Below are 26,023 nucleotides of genomic sequence, written 5' to 3' on the forward strand. Positions count from 1 at the left end.
TCATCTAATCAAAAGAATTATTCATCTGAAAAGACCTGTCTTTTGTAAAGCCATGCTACCTCAGATCTTGTAATCCATTGGATTCCAGAAAATGTATTATCCTCTTTTTAGCAGTGATTTCATTAATTTGCTCCTACCCAGCCTGTAGTTCACAGACTTCCTTACTTCCCCTACATCTGCCCATCTCCAGTCCTCCGGAACTACTCCCGATTCTAAAGAAGCATTGAAAATATCAGCTAGCGGACCTGCCAGAATTTCTCCAAGTTCCCTTAAGCTTAAGGTGTAGTTAAGCAGAAACAGAGACTGTGACAAGCCATGTCGTTAAGCAGAAGTATAGATTATATAGTAAATTTTCAAAAGGAGTTTTGCACTGAAAAATGTCTTGTACTCATGTATGTTTAACTTGCATATATACAAGCAATTTTAAAAACCAGTGTAGTACATGTTTGCGTGAATGCTTTTACACCTGCTATTTAACCTGCCAAATTTCATTGCCTTTTTGGACCTCATGCTTGGCATGCTCACTTCTAGTGGTAAGTGGAATGAGTAGCTTGCTAGGAGTAGAAGGAGAGTGTGTGTGTGTGTGTGTGTGGTTGGCTGGGGGATAACTGGGAAATCAATGTCCTTGCCCATAAGTTTGCTTGTCATGTCATTTTAATTTCTTTTTGCGGGTCTGTCCTTCTGTCTGTTTTGAGGCTTGCTTCCATTCTTTGGGGGAACTTTCAGTGGATGCTACTGTTTTTCTGAATGGTTAGAGGGGTTGTCTGGGACTGTGCGTGTGTCACTAGGGATGACTGGGCATAACTGGGGTTGTGTCCCCAGTTAGGGCTGACTAGCCCTAACTGGGGAGGGGTGTGAGAGTAGTGGTGAACATTATAAACATATGGATACTTGAGGAGCAATGTTTGAGGAAGGAGAGCGAACAGAGAAGTAGGAGGAGGTGGTACCCCTTAGAGAGAATATTCAGGACAAGTTTAGTTTTTGGATCTTTCAGAGGAACAAGTCTTCTTTAGGTTCAGGATCAACAAAGAAATCATATTCAAGTCCATATTCAGTAAGTCAGCAAGCAGCCAAGTTATCTGGCTAAAGATAGCTAGCTAACTTGTCCTGGATATTCAGTGTGATAAATGTCCCACTGAATATCCCCAATCAAAGTTTTCTGGCTAATTGTAGTCAAATAACTTTGATCATAATTGGATATTCTTTTGAATATTGCTGGTTAGGTATAAAGTTATCCAGCTAGCTGGATAACATTAGTCTTAATTGGCTATATTCAAAAGAATATAGCTGATTATGTGGCAATGTGAAGCTTAAAAAACCCCCCAAAGCTTGCAGGCCTACTGGCCCTAATAGATCCCTCCTCCTCCCTTCCACCCAAAAACGAAATGCTAGGTCTTGTTGGGCCAAGCCTGTAACATCCCCCCTGCCACACCCTGTTATGAATTGCGCTGCCCGCGGGTTCCCCCGCGAGCAGGCCACTTACCCTCGCAGCTTTCTTCGCCGACACAGCAGGATGCCGCTATCGGCCTGTCCACATGGCCAGGAGGCCGTCCTGCTTCATCCTCCGCTCCGCGGTCGGAGCCGCGGTCTCCCTCAGGGCTGGGAGTGCCCCCGACGTCATTACCATCTTCGCGGCGCACAGGCCGCAGCCCCGGGGTGGACTAGCAGCAGGAGTTGCCCCCGGGGCCTCCGGCAGCAGCTGGAGCTGCTGCTCACATTGGAGCCTGCTCCCAGGCTCAGCCCGGCCTCTTCTGGCGTCTGACGCACAGACGTTGTGCAGGCCGCTGGCCATGGTCCTGCACAGCCTCTGCTTCCTGCTCTCTAGGCGCGCGGCCGCGTCTTTCGTCTGCATTTAAAGGGCCAGACACAGGAAGTGTCTGGGCCCCACCTTGACGACTATTTCCTGTATCAGCCCTATAAAGGGCTGCTCCGTCAGTTCTCCAGTGCCTTGCATTGTCGTTGAGTCTTCGCTCTGGAGGCTCCGGCCTGTCAGAGTCCATGTAAGGTCTTCTTCTCTTCAAGGAGCTCCTTGTCTCGTCCAGTGTTCCATGTCTTCATGCCTGAGGTCCATGTCCAGGTATCTTCGTTCTCCTACGTCCTGGTGTTCCTGCCTGCCGTGAGGTTCCTTCCTTCGCCATGCCTCGTCTTCGCTCTCGAGCCTTCTGGTACCGGTAGGCCGGGGTCCCTCAGATGCAGTACTCCTGGGTGGACTGCCTGCCAGTGGATGGTTGTCCTGTGCTCCTGAGCCGTCAAGTCCTGATGTGTGTTCCTGTGCTGTCCCGCTCCCGTCGTGGTCCGTGACCAGTCTGCAAGGGCTGTGTAGGGCGCGTAACAGACAGGGTGGTCCGCGACTCAGTCCCGCGGGTGGCCTGAGTAGGGCGCCCTGAGAGACAGTGCCAATGTCCATGCCCCGTGTTGCCTTTGTGGATGTCAAGAGTCTCATCTGGATGCTGTCCGCATTGATCCCAAGTGTCTACGTCATGGATGCCGTTGCATCAGCCTTGTGTCCTCGCCATGGATGCCGTTGCATCAACCCCGAGTCTTCGTGCCTTGTGATGCCGTCGCATCAGTCATGTGTCTTCGTCTGGATGCCGTCGCATCAATCCACAGTCATGTCTTCATGTCAAGGCCCGTCTGCCCTCATCCTCAGGCCAGGCCTGCTGCTCCATGCTGCTTGCAGCAGGTCCGAAAGGGCCCAGAATGGTCGGAGGACCATTCACCTTCCAACATTCCCGGATGTTTGGCCATGGGAGCTTGCTGGCCTGGCGGAGGGTAGACCGTCAGCCATGCGGGGCCACCGTCAACCCTTGGCTTGGCCTAGAAGGTCTGGGTCAGGCTGAGGCCCATGGGCACACGAAAACACCGTTCTCAACACACCCCACTTCATCTAATATTTTGAAAAATCTAAGCACCAGGGCAGATCCCCATTTCTGCCCCCTTCCCCTAGTATTGGTCAAAATAAAAAAAAAAATTGTAAGTTCCAAGCCCCTCCATGCTAATCCTTACCCTCTGACCCTCCCAGTACCTGAATCTTCTTTAATCTTCAGCCTGGATCACGGAGGCAGCCTACCACAACTCAGGTTCAGCACTTCTGGCAGTGCTAAGCACCTATGCTAACCTTTGAGGGGGGCAGAGATGACTCTGCACATGTTAAATGCTTGCTCAAATATCCGCAGACCATAATGTGCATGTATATGAGGCCCCACAGCTATGTTGGAAAGTTAGGCTCCCTGGTGGCTCACCAGTTCCAGCATGTGTCAACAATTAGTCAGCAATTGGTTGGGAAAACTGAAGATAAGGGCCATTCCCTAACCCAGTAAACAAACTAAAAATCTTTCATATTTGTTGACATGTATAATAATAATACTTTTGAAATCCTACTGCTGAAAGGCACTATTATATATGGGCCTGACTGATTCTATAACATTTGGGTACATATTGGAGGGGTGGTTGTGTCAACAAAATTGGTCAGGTAAGATTTTCAAACAACAAAACATAATACATCGTATGACAAACGAATATCACAGTTTGAGTCAGGCCTTAATGAGTTTGCCATGGATATGTGGTAGGAGCTAGAAGGAATAAAGTAGGGGAACTGCCCCAGGGTGCAATAAACAGTACTGAGTGGCAGGTTGCAATTATAATAAACTAAAGAACATGAGATAATATATGGTGATACTCATGTGTTAGTGCATTTTTAGAGGGCTTGAGATAATATGTGAACAGCTAAAGTGATTGCTGGTTCAAGAAAACTTGTCTTCCTTCTTTTTCAAACACTTTTGATAAAATCGCTTGGCTTTCTCAGCAGAAGAAAAGTCCCATATCACCCAGATTATTGATGAGGTGTTTAAATGAGGACATATGGCCAGTGATAAAAGAACAGAGCTGTGAAACACAGTAATGGCTTCTGTAATGCCAGCTGAATCCTATCTACTCCATTTCATTGTGCGAGTTCATACAAGCCACTTTATCGCCCTATCTAAGACTCTTTTTCACTCTGCTTTCCTGAAGGTGCTAAAAGTCACTTTGAAAAATAGAAAGGAAGTATTTGGATTGAGCGACTACGGAGTGGATAAGAGGTTATCTTACTGAATTTTTTTTTTTCCTTTTTAGATTTTCTCACCTGTACCTCCCAAGCCTTTTCTTCCAGTGGTCCAGCCTCTTCACCCTAATGTCTTGCTACAAAATGAGCAAACAGATAATGCATCACAGAGAATCTACGATGGTAATAATTCATAGAAATTAGCTTTAAAGCACAGGATCTTGTTGTTCCCCTCCATGACTTTACTGGCCCCTAATTATTGATGTATAGTGACATAAACATGAGGGAATGGACAAGAAAAGATTTGGGGCATAACAGCACTCAAAACAAGTTAACAAGTTTCATAATCTGTACAGATTTAAGCAAACTTCTCAATGATCTGGCCACATTCAATAATACGCTGGTGCACTTTTATACATTATTTTATGAAAACTATGAGTGTTTTTCTGAGTGGAGCACAGCTGGCAAAAGCCCCTTGATAAGACATTGGCGGAATATCTCTGGCCCCACGGGATCAAATATTGACACTAGATGCTGGTATAGTCAATATATAATATGTACATATCTATATATACACACACACATACTGTATATATATATTCTCATACATTATTATAACAGAGCTCCCCTTGTGTATGAAAATCTCTAATCCATGTAGTTTGTATGAGAGAGGTAGAAGAACACTGGTAGAAGACCTTATCAAAAGAAAAATGAGATGTGCTGTTCATCTATCCAGAGGTCCTGATTGCAATGATTAGGGTGTAGTAAATTTGCTAATTTAAATCGAAGGGGCACGATAGAGGAAAGAAGAGAGCAGCCAGAAATAATGGCACTAAATAAGGTTTGAGATCAGAGCCAGCCCAGTGGATCAGTGACAGTGCTACACATTACTGTGCAGAGGACCAGTCTTGGTCCAGTCACCAAGACTGGTCCTTGAGCAGGCTGGGGCTGGTAATGCGATCACAGCTCCCAGAGAGGGTGGGAAAGAGGGAAGCCTTGATCATTCCTCGTGACACCTAGCAGCCCTCTCAGGGTCAGTGATTGTATACTGAAGGGAAGTATGGTTGCATGATCCCTGACTGAGGATGGGATATAAAATAAGGGAAAAATTCCCTGGTTAGATACAAACAAAAGCTTCCAGCCCTGGAAGAATAGAGAAGTAGGAGGAAGCTCTACCAGGCCATTAAAAAGAAATAGCCTAGATCATAGCTTCCCAAACTGTGGGTCAGGACCCCAAATGAGGTCACAAAACCTCCAGCCGGGATCACAAATGCCTCAAAGGGCAGTCCTCTCCAGAAATCACAAGCAGCAGAAGTAGTGGAAATCAGCATGGGATCTTTGAGCTAGCATGCACTCTCAGGTCCTGCCATGGTCCCGCCCTCGCTTGAGTTTCCACGTTAACAAGGAGCCATGTATGAGGAGGGACTGAGGCCACTGCAGGGCCTGTGAGCTTTTACTGGTTCACAGATCCTGTGCTGATTTTCATTACTAATGCTGCTGCCAGTTGCAAATCAACATCAGGCATTGGACCAGCCATTGGGGAAGAGTGGGCAAGAGTGTGTACAGGTCTGTGCAGGCTGTCACTTCTTCTCTATCTTCTCCCATCACTGAACTTATGTAAGAGAAAAATGTGGCCCCTGACATCAGCCTGCCCTCTCTTCCCACTAGTTGTCATCCACTTATCGCCTGAGGTCCAAAAGAAAATGTTGCTGCTGATCCTAGTTAAGGGGATGTTTGTATGGGGGCTGTTTTAAGGGAGGGATCAGTTACAGGAAGGTTTTAAGGGTTGGATCAGTGGGAGAGGGATTGGCTGTGGAAGGTGAAAGGGGGGATGTAAGAGAGGAGCTAGGGGTGAGAGTATCAACTGAGGGGGCGGTATGTAAGAAAAGAGAGAGGAAAGGGATGACAGATGATCAATTGGGTTACAAAAATGGCTTGGAGATGAGAGAGAGGTTCAGTGGGGAGGATGTAGAAAGCTGGAGTGGGTGAGCGAGAAGCTATTCTGGAAAGGGGAGAGGAACTGGGGGATGTAAGAGGGGATCAGCTGGAGGGGCAGAGGTTGAGAGGACCTCTGGAGGGGGATGCAGATTGAGAGAGGGGATCAGTTGGAGTGCAGGAATGGTGAGTGGAGGGATTGTTGGAGGCAAACTACACCTCCGCTAATTAGGTTTGGTTGTCCTCTGGGGTCGTGTGAATTTTCAAGTGCTAAATGGGGTCACATTGGCTAAACGTTTGGGAAGCCCTGGCCTAGATCCAGAGGGAAGCTGATCTCAGACATAATTGGCATACTCATGTTGCCAACATTTCTATTGCAGACAGCACTTGCTGATAATATGAACTTGTACAAACATGAAATCCTGTATTATTTGTTAACAAGTTCCCAACACCCAAACATATGACAGACTGGCAGTACAATAGAGCCCTTTAAACCCCTGGTGTTTTTAAATCAAAATGTGCAAGTGTTAGAGTCTTCTTGGGCAGAACATTAATGTAATTCTGGGCTTTATTATGCCATAGCATAAAAAATACTTTGAATATAAAGTGTATAAGTTTCATGAATTACAAGAGGGTAGAACACACTCACAGAGGCCTCAAACAGATATGATAAAGCAGAAAATTGATTACTTTTATGGAATTTTATACTGCAAATAAGAGTTTAAATAAATAAATAAATAAATAAATAAATAAATAAAGACTATGAGGGTAGAAAAAGGCATTTTAGGCCCATCTATTCCACCCCATTTCTTTCCTTGTGCAGTGCCACAGACCCCAGTGGGTTTCCCCTCCCTTCTTCATTAGTAAGGAGACCCTGTGCTTATCCTGGGCTTTCTTGAATTCTGTTACTGGGTTTTGTCTCTAATACCTCCATATGTCCAAAAGTTTCATGAGTCTGCTTTTTGAGGATCAACTGCATTTTGTCCAACTTCTTATTTTGCTCTAGATGTTGCCAAAGACAGTCCATCACCACCTAGGTACTACGAGGTGATAGAGTTTGACCCTTTAGCAAACAGTAACAAGACAGAGTAAGTAATTTGAAGCATACCAAATCTCTTGAGACACTGTACTTGACATGTATTGTTCCTTTTCATATTTACACCATTGTCAGTGGACAATAAAACCCTTATGTACCTTATGCTCCAACATATTAAGGTACACATCTGCCAGGAGAAAGTAAGGTGAAATATGATTCTTCATGCTTCCAGGGAGGCTCTTTTACAACAGAGAATTTCTAGAACATCACAAAGTCAAGCTGAACTGCTACTTACAGTTTCTGTCTTTAAGACTCATTGCACTATGAAAGTGTTTCCCTCAGCGATAAAAACCTGAGCACTGATGACTTACATAAAATCAATACTGGGAAGAACAGGAGTTTTTAGCATGCACTAGGGACAGCCAGTATGAAGGTGGGGTGAAGGGAGGAACCGAAAAGTGTAAAAGAAAATTTGAAAAGCCCTTTATTGCTTTAAAGCACAGCTGCTATCTTTCACAAGAGGCTCCCGACTGTCTGCTTCCTCCTTTTAACAGGCTAATACACGCTGTATATATTCTGGCATTTAACCATTACACATCATCCCAGTGGGTGATTTGGCAAGATTTAGTTTTTGATTTGTTTTGTTCTTCCTTTTATTTGCCTAGAAGTGACAGCTAGCAGTTCACATTATAGGTGATGAGACAAGCACTATTCACCTTCTGTTAGCACTTGCTATTCCTCCCATCTTCTCTCCTCCATTTTTCCTTCCCAACCTGGACTCCTCCACCTCTCGCGTCCCATTCCTGTTACCTTTCTGCAGCTGTGGTTTCTTATTTTTACAATTGTACCCACACACGAGCCATCACCTTTATACTGAATAATGCTTTAGAGACTCTGAAGTCTGACCCTATACAATCCTACATTCCTTGTTAATTATGGCCCCCAGGGATGGGGCTCATAATAAGAACTAGTCAGACAACAGTGGATATTACACAGCATGGGCCAGATGTATGTCATTATCCAGTGCTCATTAGACAAAGTCAGAGTGTCAGTGCATCTAGCTCCATACACACAATCAGTAGGCATACCAGAGCTGAATGAAGGAAGCGGTGGAAGACTTTATTGTTTTTTAATATGTTCCTGTTGGTGACAGTTTGTTATATTTAATAGTATCCTTAATAATGCTAACTACCTATTCTACAGGATGGATTAAATGATTTCATAGACTAACAAAGCAGGCGCAATATGTGTGTTCACAAAAACTATTTGCCAACCTTCAGGAAAGACCACTGTCTCATTACAAAGGAAATGCCTTTCACCCAACTAAAATGATAGTTCCTGTTCCTACCTAGATCAGTCCAATTGCCTGGGTTTTGCAACCCTACCAGCAGATGGAGACAGAGAAGAAAAGCTTTGCTGAGTCTGTAGTATATAGGCAGTGTACCACCTGCAGTCCCTCAGTATTTCTCTGTCTCCAGCAGATGACAGAGGTGTAAAGCACCTGCAATATTGGAAAAAAAAAGAAAAGAAGTTGTAAATTGCTCCTGAGGGTGTTAGGGCCTGGAAAGGACCATCCTCTCAATGAAGTAGGGGAAGCAGGGAGTTGGTGTTGCGCCCGTCGGTCGCAGATGCTGCAACCTTTGTTGCTTACCTCCTTTTCTCCTACAGCACCGAGTCTAGGGAGGATGTCCGCCTCCGCTTCCACACGCCGACCTCCATGGCGTGCCCGGGATGGTTTGGGTGCTCCCGGCAGCCATCTTGCATCCAGGGTAACCTAGGGTACGTGCGCGCGGACGCCTGCCCCCTTCTTGTACGTGCCATGGCGGGAACCTCGAGGGTGTCCCCACCGCATGATGTCATCCGCTTACAATACTTAAGCTCAGCTGACCATCCAAGCTACGAGTTAGCAAGGATTCCTGTTCTGCTTAATTCAGCCATTCTGGGACTTCACTTCACTGTTCCTGTCTAGGTGATCTCGGTACCCGCTCCTCGGGGGCCTTGTCGCTCCTAGGGCTATCCGCTCCTCGGAGAGCCACCTCTTCCTGTCTCAGTTACCTTTCAGTGAACTTCATCACCGTTCCTCGGATGACCCTCCTGTGCTCTTGTTCCGGGTATCCTCGGTGCCTACTTCTCAACTGGCTTCCTCTGACTCTGAGTGAGTACTGGACCTACTCTTCCTTCATCGTGTGGATTCTCGGGTTACCCCGCTCTGTGGACCATTACCGGATCCATACTGTCTTGTGCAACCATTACCATCGGCGTCCAGCCTACCCCGTGCTGTGGACCACTACCGGAGATCGCCAGCAGAAAGCTTCATCTAGAGAAGGTACTCCAGGGTTACCCCGCACTGTGGACCAGTACCAGATCTGTACTATCTTGTGCAACTTCCAGCTTCAGTCTCCGGCCTATCCCACACTGCGGACCACTACCGGAGACCATCAGCACAAGTCTCATCTAGAGGAAGTATTTCCCGGATTACCCCGCTCTGCGGACTACTACCAGAGAAGCCTGCTTGCAGGCTATTTACTTGGACTGAGTCTATTAACCTGCTTCTCGGGTTATTCTTGCTGCATAATAAAGCTATTGCCTCTGTTGTCTAACACTGCTAAGATCCCACCTGTCGTGGTGAGTCCCCACAGGGCTTCTCCCTGTGGGTGGAGTCATCTCTTCCACGACCCAAAGGTCCACTGCCTAGTTTAACACACAGAATATAACAGTTGGTTGCCCTGTGTGTCTTGCCCTAGAGTTGGTCGGGGTTGAAAGCCAGAGGTCCAGTTCCCTTCCTTCCAACGGAGGTCTCCCAAAGGCCCGCAGGTTAACTTCCTGCCAACGGAGGTCTCCCAAAGGCCCACAGGTTCCCTTCCTTCCAACAAGGTCTCCCAAAGGTCCACAGGAGAGGGTCAGCGCAGCAAGATCGAACAGTCCTTTTGCGGCCCGCACAGACCCTCCTGAGACAGCTCCAGCCAGCGAGTGGGAAGAAATAATGAGGCGAGGCTGGTCTATCTTCCCCTGTGGCTATCAGAGGATGGCTAGCTGTCTTATATGAGGAGTGTACCAAAATAACTTTGGACCAGTGGGTTCTTACAATCATAACCGAAGTTATGCATTGGAATTTTCTTGCCCACTGCACAAAGCTCACATGATCTCCCCTTGCACCTCAAACCAAAAGAGAAGGAGTATGTTCTATCGTGGAGAGGTTAAGACTTCTGGACGCGATAGTTCCAGTGCCCGTGGTGGAAGAGGTCAGAGGAAGGTATTCCATCTACTTTGTGGTCCCAAAGTAGGAGGGGGGCTTTTTGTCCCATTCTAGACTTCAAGAAGGTGAATAGAATTTTAAAAGTGCCATGTTTTTGGATGGAAATGTTGCACTCGGAGATTGTGGCAGTTTGCAAAGGGGAGTACTTAGTGTCCCTGGACTTGACAGAAGGATAATTGCACATGTTATCATGGAGGAGCATCAGAAGTTCCTACACTTCCAAGTGTTGGAGAAACATTATCAGTTTTGAGCATTTCCCATTTGGCCTAGCAACGGCACTTTGGACGTTCACCAAAGTGATGGTGTTGGTAGCTGTGGTGTTCCAAAAGGAAGGAGTACTCTGGCAACTGTACTTAGATGACTGGCTTATTTGAGCAAAGACAGTGACTGCTTTAGCCGAGATGTTAATTATAATATTAATGTTTTATGTTACAAAATGTTTCCATGTATGAAGTTGTTCAATTGTAAACCGGAGTGAAGGCTTCCCGCTATACTTTGGTATAAAAAAGAACCTAAATAAAAATAAATAAAAATACAGCTACTGTGGGCCCTGGGTTGGTCATTATGGCAAAGAGCAACCTGGTTCTGACCCAGTCGCTGGAATATCTGGAGACCCTGTTCAATACCAGTTTAGGCAAAATGTTCCTAACAGAAGAAAGAATGCAGAAGGTGCAGATGCAGGTTCGTAGGTTACTACAACTGTCAGTTTCAACCGTCTTTGATTATTTACAGGTCCTGGGTTCTATGGCAAGTTCCCCATGGCATTTGTGCACATGAGGCTGCTCCATAGGACTCTTTTGCCCCAATGGAATCCTCGGTCGGAAGAGTTTCAGTTACTGCTGCCTCTGAAGGGGGAATATAGATCCAATCTATCGTAGTGGCTTTCTCGAGCAAACCTGAAAAACGGTGTGGAGTTGGAAACATTAGAATGGGTGGTAGTTACCACCGATGCCAGCCTCAAGGATTAGGGTGCCATTTGCCTAGGGCAAATGGCTTGGGGTGCTGGTTTGCAGTGAGGCATTGATGTGCAAGGCCCTGATGTCTTTCTTCTGCTGCTGAGGGCTCATGCGGTGAGAGTCCTGTCAGACAATTCAACTACCATGGCTTATGTTAATAGACAAGGAAGAAGTCTGAGTCTCATGGTGTCTAGAGAGGCGAAAATTTGATGAAGACAGTTATTTTCAATGTGCTGTGATGCACGCCGAGGCTACTGACACTCAAGGCTGTGGGCGTATGGATTAGAACAGTATATCAAACAGCGCACTGGTCTCCTTCTCATTCTGCATGTTTTCAATCACGTCTTGCAGAAGACCGGTTACACTGTTGATATTCCACTCTAATTCACAGCCTTTTTGAAAATTCATTGGCACGAGATAATCATCACACGCATATAAGATATTTCTCATACAGCCCCTGAGGCAGCCCCCGTGTGGGGGCAAAACTCGGCCTGAGTCGAGCGTCTTTTTATTGGATTAACAAGTCTCCAAATAAAGAATCTTAATGGACATTCCTTGACATCTATCGTTTGTGTTGCCCCACAGCTTTTTTAGATTGCCTACCTCCTTGTTTTATCAACACTCTCCAAGTAGTACAGGCTCAGCAAAGCTTTTCTTCTCTCTCTCCAACTGTTGGTAGGGATGCAAAACCTAGGCAACTGGACTATCTTTGGTATTCCAGGAACAAAAATTATCAGGTAAGAACCAGTTTTCCTATCTGAGCATTCATGTATCTTAATTTCATTTCATGTTCTCATGAAGTGCAGAAAGTAGCCTGTAGCACTTCATAAATATCTATACAATAATATACATGGCTATGCACTGTGCACACTATCTTTCTTACTTTTTGTACAGCAGAAGAAATAAGGAAGATAAGAGGCAAGGTGAATAATAAGAACCATATATGATAAAGTAGACATTTTAAGGGATACTGAAAAAGTATCGTACTGTCAAGATGAGCCACTGGTAGATGACTGCCCACTCCTTTCCTCCATGTGAGTCAGCACTGTATTCTGTCAAAAGAGAGAAAGCAAGTTTGCTTATCATAAATTGTGTTTGACGTAGATTGCAGAATGAATTAGCTATTACACATGGGTGGTGTCATCTGGCAATATTGAATGGACTTATCTTCTAAGCTGTAGAGCTTTTAGCTCTATTGAGCATGGATGGAAGTTTTAGCGTAGGTATTGCCTTGTGAGCCTGCTCAGTCAATAACAGAGCTGAATATCTTTGTAGTCAACTCGCCAAGGAGGTGGGTAGGTATTCCATGGCTAATTCATCCTGCTGTCTACAGAAAAAAATATATTTATGATAAGCAAACTGCTTTTTCTGTTGATAAGTAGGCTGAATTAGCCATTACATGTGGTGTTTAGAGTTAGGTTAAATCTAAATCTAAATTAATCTTTCAGCCACTGCAAAGCAGATTACATTCAGGTACTGTAGGTAGTGGAGTCTTAAGCTTAGGATTGCAGCAGAACAATTACTTAGTGTAATACACCATAGCCCATTTGCAGTCCAAAGTGTGGAAGGCTTTCTCCCCTCGGGTGCATGGGGCCTTGGGGAAAAAGTAGATTGATTGATATGAAAAGCTAAGAATATTTTCGGTAAAACTTTTGGTGGGTTCGATAGAACTGCAGATATGGAAGGTAGTGGATGAGAGGCTGGAGTTAACTAACTCTTCTTGCTGAGATGACTGCAACAAGGAACGTCCAGAACTTCAAAGAAGAGGACTTTAATGGTTCGAAAGGAGCCTTCATCAGTTGGGGAAAACCACAGAAGGCTTCTGTATCGGGGGTTTGACATGCCAGAGTCCTTTCTTAAAATGATATAAAAGTGTGTATATGGAGATCGACTTGTCCAACAAGGTGTGCAATGGTTCTCAGATGTACTCTCACTGAAGAGTGGTGAGGCATGAGTTAGAGAGGTGAAACAAGTACTGTAAGAGTTCTGAAGGCTCACATGAAAAGGGATCAAAATCATGCTGTTGGCCCCAGATGGATAAACTTTTCAATCTGAAGGCATACTTTCTTCTGGTTGAAGACTTTCTAGATGAAACCAAAATTTCTGATTTTTGATGGTAAATGGAGATTTGCAATCACTGAGTGCTTAACATTCAAGCCATGAGGTTGGAGGCTGAAAGATTGGGAAGAAAATGTGTCCTGTCATCTTGGGTTAAAAGAACAGGGTCTGTCCACAGAGGTATGGGAGGACTGCTGAAAAGCTGGAATGAAATCCACATACCAAATTTATCTGGGCCATGCCAGCGCTATGAGGATTAGGTGAGTGCAGTCCTGAAGAACGTTTTGCACTGTTTTGGCAATGAATGGTATTGGTGGGATAGTGTACATGAGGCTTTGACTCCAGATAAGTAGGAAAGGGTCTTGTGCTACTCTGTGATCACTTGGTAGAACACAGGAAAATTGATTTAGTTTTGAATTTTGCTGTGATGCAAACAGGTTCACGTTTGGTTGAGTCCAGAAATCGAAGTTTGCTACAGATTGCTGCAGAGATTACTTGTGAGGTTGAAATACTCTGCTGAGGCAATCTTCTAGAATTTTGGACACATCTGGCAAGTAAGTTGCCTGAAGGATCTCTTAATGTCATTCTGCCCAGTTCTAAATTTTCAGCATTTCCAAGCTAAGAAGCCACAGCCCTGATTCTCCCTGTATGTTAACATAGAACATGGCAACCTGAATTAGGATGCTCTTTCCTTGGAAATTATGTGTAAATGTGGTGAGAGCATGCCATGTCACTCAACGCCAAGAGATTGATTTGAAAGAGGGACTCCTGAGGAGACCAAATGCCCTGGGAACAGAAGGATTCCATATGGACTCTCCAACCTTTGGTGAAAGTGTTTGTTGTAAGGCAAACTAGGGCATCATCTCTGAGAATGTGGGGATGTAACCATCACTGCAACTCCTTTGCCATTGGCAGTGCAATTTGCACTATTGAAGAGGGATCAAGTGAGTTGATCCCACTGAGATATCACAGCCCACTAGAGATAATGGATGTGAAAACAGGTTAGTGGAACTATGTGGATGGCTGCCACCAAATAACCCAACATTAGGAAGAGCTTCATGGCTGTGGACCTTGAATAGGATGGCTGAATTTAGATGAGCAATATCATTGTGGACATCCATTCGCTGGGCAGGAATGCTTGCTGTAGTGACGAGTCGATGCATGCCCCTGTGAACTGGTGGTACTGTGCAGGTTCTAGATTTGAATTCTAGAAGTTGAGAAAACCTAAGCTCCGTAGAAGACGAATCGTCACTGCTAGGGAGTGGCAAACTGCTTCTCAATACTGTGCTGTGATCAGCCAGACATCAAGGAATGGGAATACTTGTATTTCCTGGCAATGCAGGTGCACTGTTCTTACCACAAAGTACTTCATGAAGACTTTGGGCACAAGCCGAATGGAAGGACTTTGTATCAATAGTGGGATGAATCATTTGGACAGAATGAATTGGGCTGAATGAATTGAAATGTGAGTATAGGCATGCTTGAGATCTAGGGCATGTATCCATTTGCTCTGTTGAATGAATGAGAGAATTGTGCTGAAGGAGTTCATTTTGAAGTTCATTTACTGTAGTAGGTTTTTTTTTTTTCTGGCCGAACATTCTTCTATGAGGAAAGTACACTCTGATTTTTTTTTCTTTTTGGTTGCACTTGAAAGTGCTGTTCAGTGACTGCAGAAGCAGCGAGGCAAGGCAGAAAAAGGATTCTGTTCAAAACAACTACTTTGTCTTTCTCTTATTTTTTACTTCAAAGTACATGTCCATTCTTCAGCTTGGACAAAACATGACTGAGGAGGCTCACGAGGTGTGGGAACTCCCGCACACTCTAAGTAGAGTTAAAAGCTCTACAGCTTGGAGAGTTAAGTCTGTTCGGTGCTGCTGGATGACATCACTCATATGTAACAGCTAACTCAGCCTGCTTATCGACCTATTGCCTTAGACTGCATTGAGGTAAACTGATACATACCAGAACAATTGTCGCCTTCAGGCACCCCTGCAGATTTTGAGGTTACATACCTGATTCACCAAAAGCTTTTTTCCGCATTGTGTCTATAGAAAAAAAAACAGCTTAGTGAATTAGGCCTCAAGAGAGCTTTTTAGAGGCCGACACGGTTCATCAGAATTCCCATTCGAAATTCCAAGCTAACTAATTTCTAAGCAGCAATCTTACTTTTCAATTGCATCATAACATGAACCCATTAACTCTGACCCACCTTATCTCCTACTTTCCTTATGTCTCCTGTAGTACACTGCACTCAGAAAGTATTCAGACCCCCTTCACTTTTTGTTTATTATTTATTTAACATTTTTATATACCGAACATTTGTTTGCACTTCACGTCGGTGTAAGTAAAGGGAGGACTAGGCATTAATCCTTGTCCTGTAAACATATAAACATACAGTACTGTAGGTGTTGTTTAAAAAATTAAAATTAGACTTTTTCCACATTTTGTTATTTTACAGTCTTATTCTAAAATCGCTAATATGCATTTTCCCTTCTCAATCTACACACAGTACTCCATAATGCCAAAGTGAAATCAGGTTTGTACAAATGTGCACAAATTAAAAAAAAAATCACATTTACATTCAGTAAGTTTGTAAGTACCTTTATGCGGCGATTACAGCTTCAAGCCTTTGTGGATACGATGCTACAATCGTGGCACACCTAGATTTTGGGATTTTCTCCCATTCTTCTCTGCAGGTCTTCTCAAGCTCTGTCAGGTTGGATGGGGAGCGTCAATGCACAGCTATTTTCAGGTCTCTCCAGAGATGTTTGATCAGGTTCAAGTCCCGGGCTCTGGCTGGGCCACTCAAGGACATTACCAGACTTGTGCCGAAGCCTCTCCTGCGATGTCTTGGTTATGTGCTTAGGGTCACTGTCCTGTTGGAAGATGAATCGTCACCCCAGTCTGAGGTCCAGAATACTCTGGAGCAGGTTTTCATCAAGGATCTCTCTGTATTTTGCTCCATTCATCTTTTCCTCGAACCTGTTCCTGCAGCTAAAAAAACATCCCCACAGCATGATGCTGCCACTACCATGCTTCACCATAGGGATGGTATTTGCTAAGTGATGAGTGTGCCTGGTTTCCTCCAGACATGACTCTTGGCATTTAGGCCAGAGTTCAATCTTGGTTTCATCATATCAGAGAATCTTGTTTCTCATGCTCTGAGAGTCCTTAAAGTGCCTTTTGGCAAGCTCCAAGTGGGTTATGTTCCTTTTACTGAGGAGTGGCTTCTGTCTGACCACTCTATGGTAGAGTGGTCAGACAGAAGCCACTCCTCAGTAAAAGGGCAGAGATAATTGCCCTTCTGGAAAGTTCTCCCATTTCCACAGTGGAACTCTGGAGCTCTATCAGCGTGACCATTGGGTTCTTAGTCACCTCCCTGAGCAAAGCCCTTCTCCCAAATTGCTCAGTTTGGGCAGGCGGCCAACTCTAGGAAGAGTCCTGATGGTTCCGAATTTCTTCCATTTAAGAATGGAGGAGAACTCTGTGCCCTTTGGGACCTTCAATGCTGCAGCAATTGTTTTGTACACGTCCCTAGATCTATGCCTTGACACAATCCTATCCCGGAGGTCTACAACAATTCCTTTTACTTCATGGCTTTGATTTTGCTCTAAATCACAACAAATTGGCCCCAAAACACACAGGGGTAGATTTTCAGAGCCCTGCTCGCCTAAATCCGCCCAAAACCGGGCGGATTTAGGCGAGCAGGGCCCTGCGCGCCGGGAAGCCTATTTTACATAGGCCTCCCGGCGCGCGCAGAGCCCCGGGACTCGCGTAAGTCCCGGGGTTCTCGGAGGGGGGCGTGTCGGGGGCGTGTCGGGGGGCGGGCCCGGTCGTCGCGGCGTTCCGGGGGGCGTGTCGGCAGCGTTTTGGGGGCGGGTACGGGGCGTGGCCGCGCCCTCCGTACCCGCCCCCAGGTCGCGGCCCGGCGCGCAGCAGGCCCGCTGGCGCGCGGGGATTTACGTCTCCCTCCGGGAGGCGTAAATCCCCCGACAAAGGTAAGGGGGGGGTGTAGACAGGGCCGGGTGGGTGGGTTAGGTAGGGGAAGGGAGGGTAAGGTGAGGGGAGGGCAAAGGAAAGTTCCCTCCGAGGCCGCTCCGATTTCGGAGCGGCCTTGGAGGGAACGGGGGGAGGCAGCGTGGCTCGGCGCGCGCAGGCTATACAAAATCGATAGCCTTGCGCGCGCCGATCCAGGATTTTAGTGGATACGCGCGGCTCCGCGCGTATCTACTAAAATCCAGCGTACTTTTGCTTGAGTCTGATGCGCAAGCAAAAGTAGGCTGATCGCGCTTCTTTTAAAATCTACCCCACAGTGTACTCCAGAAACCTTAAAGAACAAGTATAATATATCGAAACGGTTTCACTGGTCAATCTTTACAATTCGCCACAAATTCTGAAGTGTTAGATATTCATAAAATTAGTTTTGTAGGACCAATACGCAAAGAGTCTGTATATCAATCAGACCCACCATGGTAAGGTCACATTGCTTTATTATGTATCTCAAATATTTTTAGTATTTTTTTCTTTTTTTCTTAAAATTATTCCATACTGCTATGGGAACTTCAATATGAATAGTCTAATTGACCTATTCCAATACTGTAGATAGATACTCCAGATGTCAAATAACAATAATTTTAATCCATTAGAAAGGACAAAGTCCCAGTACTTAGCTCATGATAAAATCCCGACACGATCGCGTTTCGAACCTCACGGTCCTGCTTCAGGGGGAATCATTAACTCCACATCTTCTTCAGGGGAATCATCAACTCCACATCTTTCAAAACCAATCTTCCCTTTATGGCATCAACGGTGGCTTCTTATGGTACTTCTTCGGCGGTCTGAATTCAGACTCGCAAATCCAAGCAACATGGCGAACAAACAGGGCTTTTGAACCTCCTCCGGATGTGATGTCAAACTTTGAAGTTTCCAATATGGTCGTCTCTTCTCGTGTGTAGTGGTAAGTGAAGAAAATATCTTTTGACGCATATAGTCTTCAACCAAGTCCGCTTTTGAAATTGGTGCTTTTTAAAAATTGTTTCAAATTTGATGACATGTTGCAATGGGGGCCACTGTCGCTCCTGATATTGCCAATATTTATGTGGCTCAGTTTGAAAAACTTCATTTATATTCATCTCAGAGATTTAGCCATATCACATTGTGGAAACGATATATTGATGACGTTCTGTGCTTTTGGACTGCCTCTGAAGAAGAGCTAAAAAATTTTCTACAATGGCTCAATGCACAGAACTCACACTTACAGTTCACGGCACAATTCCATCAATATTCCATTGCTTTTCTGGATATTTGGTTGTACGCGAAGGTAGTAGGATTGTGACCACCCTCTACAGGAAAGAGACCGATAGGAATCATTTTCTTCGTTATTCTAGCTACCATCCTAGAAAATTGAAAGATGGTCTTCCAGTCTCACAATTTTTGCGATTACGTAGGATCTGTTCTAGTGTTGAAGAGTACCAGCAACAAGCATCCGACTTAGACAAGATTTTTTCAGAAAGGATATCCTAAATTGGTTATCAACAAAGCCTTTAAGCATGCTTTGTTTGCCAACAGAGATCTACTTCTCCAGTATAAACAGAAACCGTTCTGCCAGAACTTGACATGCATTATGAAATTTTCTGCATACACCAATGAAGTAGTGCAAATTATAAAGTCTCATTGGCATATATTAGCACTGCATAAAGTTTTTGAATATACACCTAGATTTGCGTATTCGCGGGCACAGAATATTAGGGACCTTGTAGTCAGGTCTGCTTTTGACTCGTCACCTCCAAGCCCTAAAGGAGGAGGTCATCAAAGTTGTGGCAGGTGTGATATGTGCACACAGACTATAGTAGGACATCAGTGGAAATCTCCTACACAGGACATTATAGTAGACCTGGTGTCATCCAAGACATGCGACTCAGAATGTGTTGTGTATGTAATACAGTGTTCCTGTGATTTGATATATGTAGAGCGTACGAAGAGGAAGATTCGCACCAGACTGACTGAACACCGAAGCTGCATCAAAACCTCCAAACTAACAGCGCCTCTTGCTCAACATTGCTTACAAGCACATCATAACTTTGTGGATCTAAAATGGTTGGTCATAGAACAACTTTACCAGGGGACACGAGGTGGAGATATCCAAACACGTTTAAACCAACAAGAACATTATTGGATTTTTACATTGCAGTCTGTCTGTCCACAAGGTCTCAACAAAAAGATTGGTATACATTAATTTGAAAACTTCAATATTTTCAATTTTACCCCTGAATGCATTAAAATCATGTATCCGCCTTTTTTGCTGCATATATATTTTGGTGACGCTCGTTTTGTAATAGTAAAAAATCTTTGCCTACAGTTGTTTCGGTTCAACACATTATGATCAGTTCTTCCGGCTCAACAAGTTATGATTGGTTTTGAATTATGTCCCCCTTGGGACCCCCAATATTTCCAGGTCAGAGTATGTGCGGTGTGTATTTAATATTGGAATGGGATTTCAGGCGTAATTATCAGCCGCCTCTGATCGCAGACCGCTTAAAAAGGAGTTTCCCCTGTGTTATATTATCATGTGGGAGGAAAGACGACCATATTGGGAACTTTGGAAGAACTTTATTGTCATTTCGAATTAATCATCAAGCGGACTTGGTTGAAGACTATGGGCCAGATTTTCAAAGGGATACACGCATACTCCCCGAAAACCTGGCCGAAGTACCCCCTGCGCGTGCCAAGCCTATGTTGAGTAGGCTTGGCGGAGCGCGCAAGCCCCAGGACGCATGTACATCCCGGGGCTTTCCTGGGGGGGGCATGTCACAGTGGCGCATCATTTGGGGGCGGGGCTGCAGGTGTGGTTCTGGCCCGGGGGCGTAGCTGAGGCCTCTGAAATGGCTCCCAGGCCTGGGAATTGTGCGCCAGCGGCCGGTCCGGTGTGCGCAAGTTGTACAACAAAGTTGGGGGTGGTTTAGATAGGGCCGGGGGGTGGGTTAGGTAGAGGAAGGGAGGGGAAGGTGCATGGGGGGGGGGGGGGTGTGTGTGGAAGGAAAGTTCCTTCTGAGGCCGCTCCGATTTCGGAGCGACCTCGGAGGGAACGGAGGCAGGCTGCGCGGCTCGGCCCGCACAGGCTGCCATTTTTGGGCAGCTTTGCGTGTGCTGACCCCGGATTTTAATGGCTACGCACGTATCTATTAAAATCGCGCGAACAAAAGTATGCGCGGGCGCAGATTTATAAAATCTACCCCTATATGCGTCAAAAGAGATTTTCTTCACTTACCACTACACGCGAGAAGAGACGACCATATTGGAAACTTCAAAGTTTGACGTCACATCCGGAGGAGGTTCAAAAGCCCTGTTTGTTCGCCATGTTGCTTGGATTTACAAGTCTGAATTCAGACCGCCAAAGAAGTACTATAAGAAGCCACTGTTGATGCCATAAAGGGAAGATTGTTTTTGGAAGATGTGGAGTTGATGATTCCCCTGAAGAAGACGTGGAGTTGATGATTCCCCCTGAAGCAGGACCGCGAGGTTCGAAACGCGATCACGTCGGGACTTTATCATGAGCTAAGTACCGGAACGTTGTCCTTTCTAATGGATTAAAATTATTGTGATTTGACATCTGGAGTATCTATCTACAGTATTGGAATAGGTCGATTAGACCAGCGCTTCTCAACCGGTGTGTCGCAACACACCAGTGTGTCGCCAAGCACCGGCAGGTTTGTCGCGTGCTCCAGGTTTCTCCCGCTGCTCTTCCTTCCCTGCTGCCGTTGCCACCGGGCTATCAGTACGTTCAAGCCGAGTGGGAACAGCAGCGGTGATAGAAGAAGCATTGGCACCTGCGGCTGGCCTTTTCTTCTTCCCGCGTCCCCCCCCGTGACCCGGAACAGAAAGTGATACGCGGTGCGCGGGAAGGAGAAAGAGCCGTGCCACGTGGAAAAATAGCAGCGGCGGCAGCAGCAGCGGCCTCCGAGCAATCGAAGCAGCCGGTAATCGGGAGACAGCAGGATGAGCCTCCCGCGGCTGATGGGATTCTTCTTTCTTGGCCTGCGGGGGCTGGAGGAGGAGGCTGCTGCAGCTACCATTTGTGCTTGGGGGGGGGGGGGGGGAAGAGGAAGTGAGTGAGAGAAAGAGAAGCAGCCAGCCAGCCAGCCTGCCTGTGTGTGATTGAGAGCATATGTGTGATTGAGAGAAACTTGTCAGAGAGCTGATGTGTGTGTGTGTGTGTATATGTGAGAGACAATGAAAGTGAATGCTCAGGGAGATGACTGATTTGTATGTGAGAGTGTGAGACATTAGTCAGGGAGGTGACTGATGTGTGTGTGTGTGTGTGTGAGAGAGAAAAAGCATGGAAGTGAGAAATCTGGGTATTTGAGAAAGCATGGGCATAAGAAGCCTGGTGTGTGTGTGTGGGGGGGGGGGAGGGGTGTGAAAGAAAGCATGGGAGTGAGAAGCCTGATTATGTGAGAGAGAGCATGGGAGTGGGAAGCCTGTGAGTGCATGCATGGTAAAGTGACGGTGTGTGTGAGAAAGAGACTGGTGTGTGTGAATGTGAGAGAATGCGATTCAGGGAATGAGAAGCCTGTGCATGTGGGGAGCGAACATGGAAATGAGAGAGAGACTGGTGTGTGTGTAACAGAGAGAAAGTGATTATGGGAATGAGAAGCCTGTGCATGTGAAGAGAGTGAGCATGGGAGTGAGAAACCTGGGTGTGTGTGAGACACAGCATGGGAGGGAGAAGCCTGTATATCTGAAAGAGAACATGGGAGTGGGAAGCCTGTGTGTGTGTGTGTGTATGCATGAAAGAGATCAGGTGACTGGTGTGTGTTTGTGTGTATGTGTGTGTGAGAGAGAAAGAAAGTGATTATGGGAATGAGAAGCCTGTGCATGTGGAGAGAACAAGCATGGGAGTGAGAGACTGGTGAGTGTGTGTGTGTGTGTGAGACAGAAAGTGATCATGAGAGTGAGAAGCCCATATATGTAAGTAGAACATGGGAGTGGGAAGCCTGTGTGTGTGTATGGCATGAGAGAAACTGTTCAGGAAGGTGACTGGTGTGTGCGTGTCAAAGACTGGGAGATGATTGGTATGTGAGAGACAGAAACTGGTCATAGGGGCATGACTGGTATGGTGTGTGTGTGAGAGACATGGTCACTAAGGAAAAGGACCATAAGTGTAGAGCTTAGCTTCTACTGCTGCTTCTGGTGTGTGCCACGGCCTGCATGGAAGGGGAGTAGGAGAGCTGCTGGAGGGGGTATGTAAAGGTGGCTTTTAAAGTTTATTTTTCTTGATTGACTGCCATTTTAATTATTTAATATTATGTGATGTCTGCTTTTTTGAAATATTTTATTGGTGTTAGGAGAATAATAGTTTTTATGAGTTTTTAATTGTTGGATGTTATTCTGTTCATAGCTGTTTTGAAACATTTATTCTGCTTATTAGTATAGTTTTACAATTATTTCTGTGTGGGGATCTATAGCTGCTTGCTAGTTCTGTTTTCCTAATAAGAGGTGTATTGGTTTTTAGGGCCTGATTTAATATTTGTAGTGTTGCCTTTTCATAGATAGGGTTGCTCCTGTTTGAGTGTATTCTATAATACAGGTGTAACTGTGTGCGGATTAGTTTATGTGCATTACTACAGATCCTGGGAGTATGTTAGGTCGGTTCTGTGTCTGTTACCGAGATGAGATATTTTACTAGCATGTAAGCGTTTGCATCAGTCTTATTTGTTGTGTGTTCTCAAGAGGACATGCATTGGTGGTAAACTGCTGTCTTTTCGTAAGTAGGGCTATTGAGCCTGGAAGTAGAAGGAGTTTGAGTTGCTGTTACTGAGATGACACCAGAACATCTTTTTTGTAGGGTGAATTGTATGGGGAATGTCATAAGTCTGCTTTACATCCATTATTGTGGGTCAGGGGGGTTCCCGTGGATGCAAACTGTACTTTTACATCTAGCCCCTTGACAATCATGGGTCAGTGTGTCATGCATGTGAGAATCATCTATCAGGTGTGTCCCGACAGAAAAAAGGTTGAGAACCACTGGTATTATTGAAGTTCCAGTGGCAGTGTGGAATAATTTTAAGAAAAAAATACTAAAAATATTTGAGATACTTAATAAAACAATGTGACCTTACCATAGTGGGTCTGATTGATATACAGACTCTTTGCGTATTGTCCTACAAAACTAATTTTATGAATATTTAACACTTCAGAATTTGTGGCGAATTGTAATGATAAAAAGATTGACCAGTGAAACAGTTTTGATTTTGCTCTAACATGCACTGACAACTATGGGACCTTATGTAGAAAGGTATGTGCCTTTCCAAATCATGTCCAATCAATTCAGTTTACCACAGGAGGACTCCAGTCAAGTTGGAGAAATATCTCAAGGATGATCAATGGAAACAAGATGGACCTGAGCTCAACTTTGAGTGTCATAGCAAGGAGTCTGACTACTTATGTAAAATGTGATATTTCATTTTTGTTTTTCTTTTTAATTAGTTTGCACACATTTCTACAAACCTGATTTTGCTTTGTTATTATGGGGTATTGTGGGTAGATTGAGGAGAGAAAAATGCATATTATCCATTTTCGAATAAGGCTGTAACGAAACGTAACAAAATGTGGAAAAAGTGAAGGTGTCTGAATACTTTCTGACTGCACTGAACGTAAAAAACATTATGCATGACAAGTAACCATGTATTGCATGGATACTTACAAAGTTCAAAAAAAACATGTTGGGATAAAAAACAGCACTGTGCTATGAATGCAAGTCTTTATTGCTCTGAAAAGTAGCATATGATGGTTTTAAACAATTTGGTCTTATTCCAGGGTTATTTATGAAGAAATTGACAGTTTTCTTGACAAGCCAGATCATAAGACGCACTCCAACTGTTAAAATGTCACGAAGAGTTCCTGTGTGTAAATTTCATTTCACAACATATGACCGGTGATATGGTAAATGTTTAAATACGACAGCATTCCTACTGTACTTATCTCAGTTTCCAACTTTAGCCAGAACCGACTGGAGGAAAAGCCGGGTAGTAAAAGCAGGAGGCTGAGAACCAGAGAACTAGAGCTCAATTCCCATGTCTCCCACTGATGCTTCTTGTGACCTTCGGCAAATCTTGTCATTCTCCATTACCTCATGTACAGACTTGGGCCTGATTTACTAAGGTTTTTTCCCCTAGTCTGTGTCTATGAGACAAATGTCTTAGTAATTTAGGCCCTTAGATTGTAAGCCCTCTTGGGCATGGGCCTAACTGTTATACTAGAAATGTAACTTGCTTTGAACTCAGGTTTGGAAAGGCACATTTAAAATCAAAATCCAATTATTGTGCTTTTCTTCCCTCTTTGTGTCTCACCATTATATTCAAAAGAGAACAAAATAAAACATCTCAGAATCTCAGCCACTGAAGAAAGCACTGGAAACACTTTACATTCACTTTTCATGTCTGACATTTTATATTTAGTACCGGCTGTAACTAATACACAGTGGGCACAGCTCTTACAATACCAGATTCCTTAGGCCAGTGTTTCCCAACCTTCTCCTGGAAGCATTCCTAACCTGTCAGGTTTTTAGGATATGTATAATGAATATACATGAGATAGATTTGCATACATTGGAGACCCAAGGTATGCAAATTTATCTCATGCATATTCATTATAGATATCCTGAAAACCCAACTGGTTAGGTGTCCCTCTAGGAGAGGGTTGGAAAACACTGCTATAGGCAGAAGTGCCCCCCGGTCCAGTTGGGACAATGGCACATGAACACAGAACGGCAGAATATCCTTAGTAAATATTGTCTATTTGGCGCAGGATGCAGAATTAAGACTTTATCATGCTGATTGGTTAAAATTTGAAGTAAAATCTTAAGGTGACCTATTGTACCAATACTTAAAGAACTTAATTCAATGGCTTCAGTCTTATGGATCCAAGATTATGAAACTTTACAGAAGCCACCCCCATTTTATCAAACAAATTGCCACGAAAACTATGACAGCTGGATTGCTACTCCACATTTCATAAAAAAAGTGAAAGCCTTTCATCATATATTGCTTAAAACTCTAGTTGCCTGATTTCTGTCTTGAGGATTTTTTTAATTGGTTTTTTTTTTTTGTTTCTTCTAATTTTATCAGAAAAATATATTTGCATCTATGTTGTAATCCACTGAGAACAAGTACTGCAGCATGGTGGAATATACATGTTTAAAATAAAGGAGATAGGCCAAAAATAACCAGCAATGCACATTTGTGTTTTTATAATTTTTTTCTTGTTTTTTAAAATCTGTTTCAGGGTGAGGCACAACAGTAAATACGCAGATTTTAAGTATCAATTTTCAACCAACCTCTAATTTCCTATTCCTTTATGGTAGCATTATTTTTAACCTGTATTTTTAAGTTGAGATCGCAGGGGGCCAAAGCAGAAGTAGCTCCAAGATCAATATATATGGAGGTCAAAGACAGAGCTACAGCTACTAGGATGCATTTAGTACTGAGCCATCTGGAAAGTGGCTTTATTTACAGCAATCGTATGAAAATGCGTAACATGTACAGAGCAGGAAGGACCCCCTGGAATGCACTCATACAGACCAATCTCAGTAGTACAGATGTCAAAATCCTTGCTAAGGTCCTTCAAAAACATATGGAAAACATAATGCCAATATTAATTCACAATGGCCAAACTGGATTCATCAAAGGCTGAGTTTCCATGGCCAACACTGAACGCCTGTTCAACATTTTACACCTAGCCAA

General features: G+C 44.5%; 1 protein-coding gene across 3 annotated transcripts in view; it reads left to right on the forward strand.

Moving 5' to 3' along the window:
• Positions 1–25,517, forward strand: part of TOM1L1 (target of myb1 like 1 membrane trafficking protein) — an 89,162-nt gene extending 63,645 nt beyond the window's left edge. For all 3 annotated transcript variants that reach the window (XM_029600675.1, XM_029600674.1, XM_029600676.1), the window contains 3 exons: positions 4,114–4,225; positions 6,984–7,065; positions 24,099–25,517. In XM_029600675.1, the coding sequence (XP_029456535.1) occupies positions 4,114–4,225; positions 6,984–7,065; positions 24,099–24,165 (261 nt within the window). In that variant the 3' untranslated portion in view covers positions 24,166–25,517. The remainder of the gene's footprint in view (positions 1–4,113; positions 4,226–6,983; positions 7,066–24,098) is intronic.
• The last annotated feature ends 506 nt before the right edge of the window (positions 25,518–26,023 follow it).

Source organism: Rhinatrema bivittatum, chromosome 4 (assembly GCF_901001135.1).
Source record: "Rhinatrema bivittatum chromosome 4, aRhiBiv1.1, whole genome shotgun sequence".
Lineage (NCBI taxonomy): Eukaryota > Metazoa > Chordata > Amphibia > Gymnophiona > Rhinatrematidae > Rhinatrema > Rhinatrema bivittatum.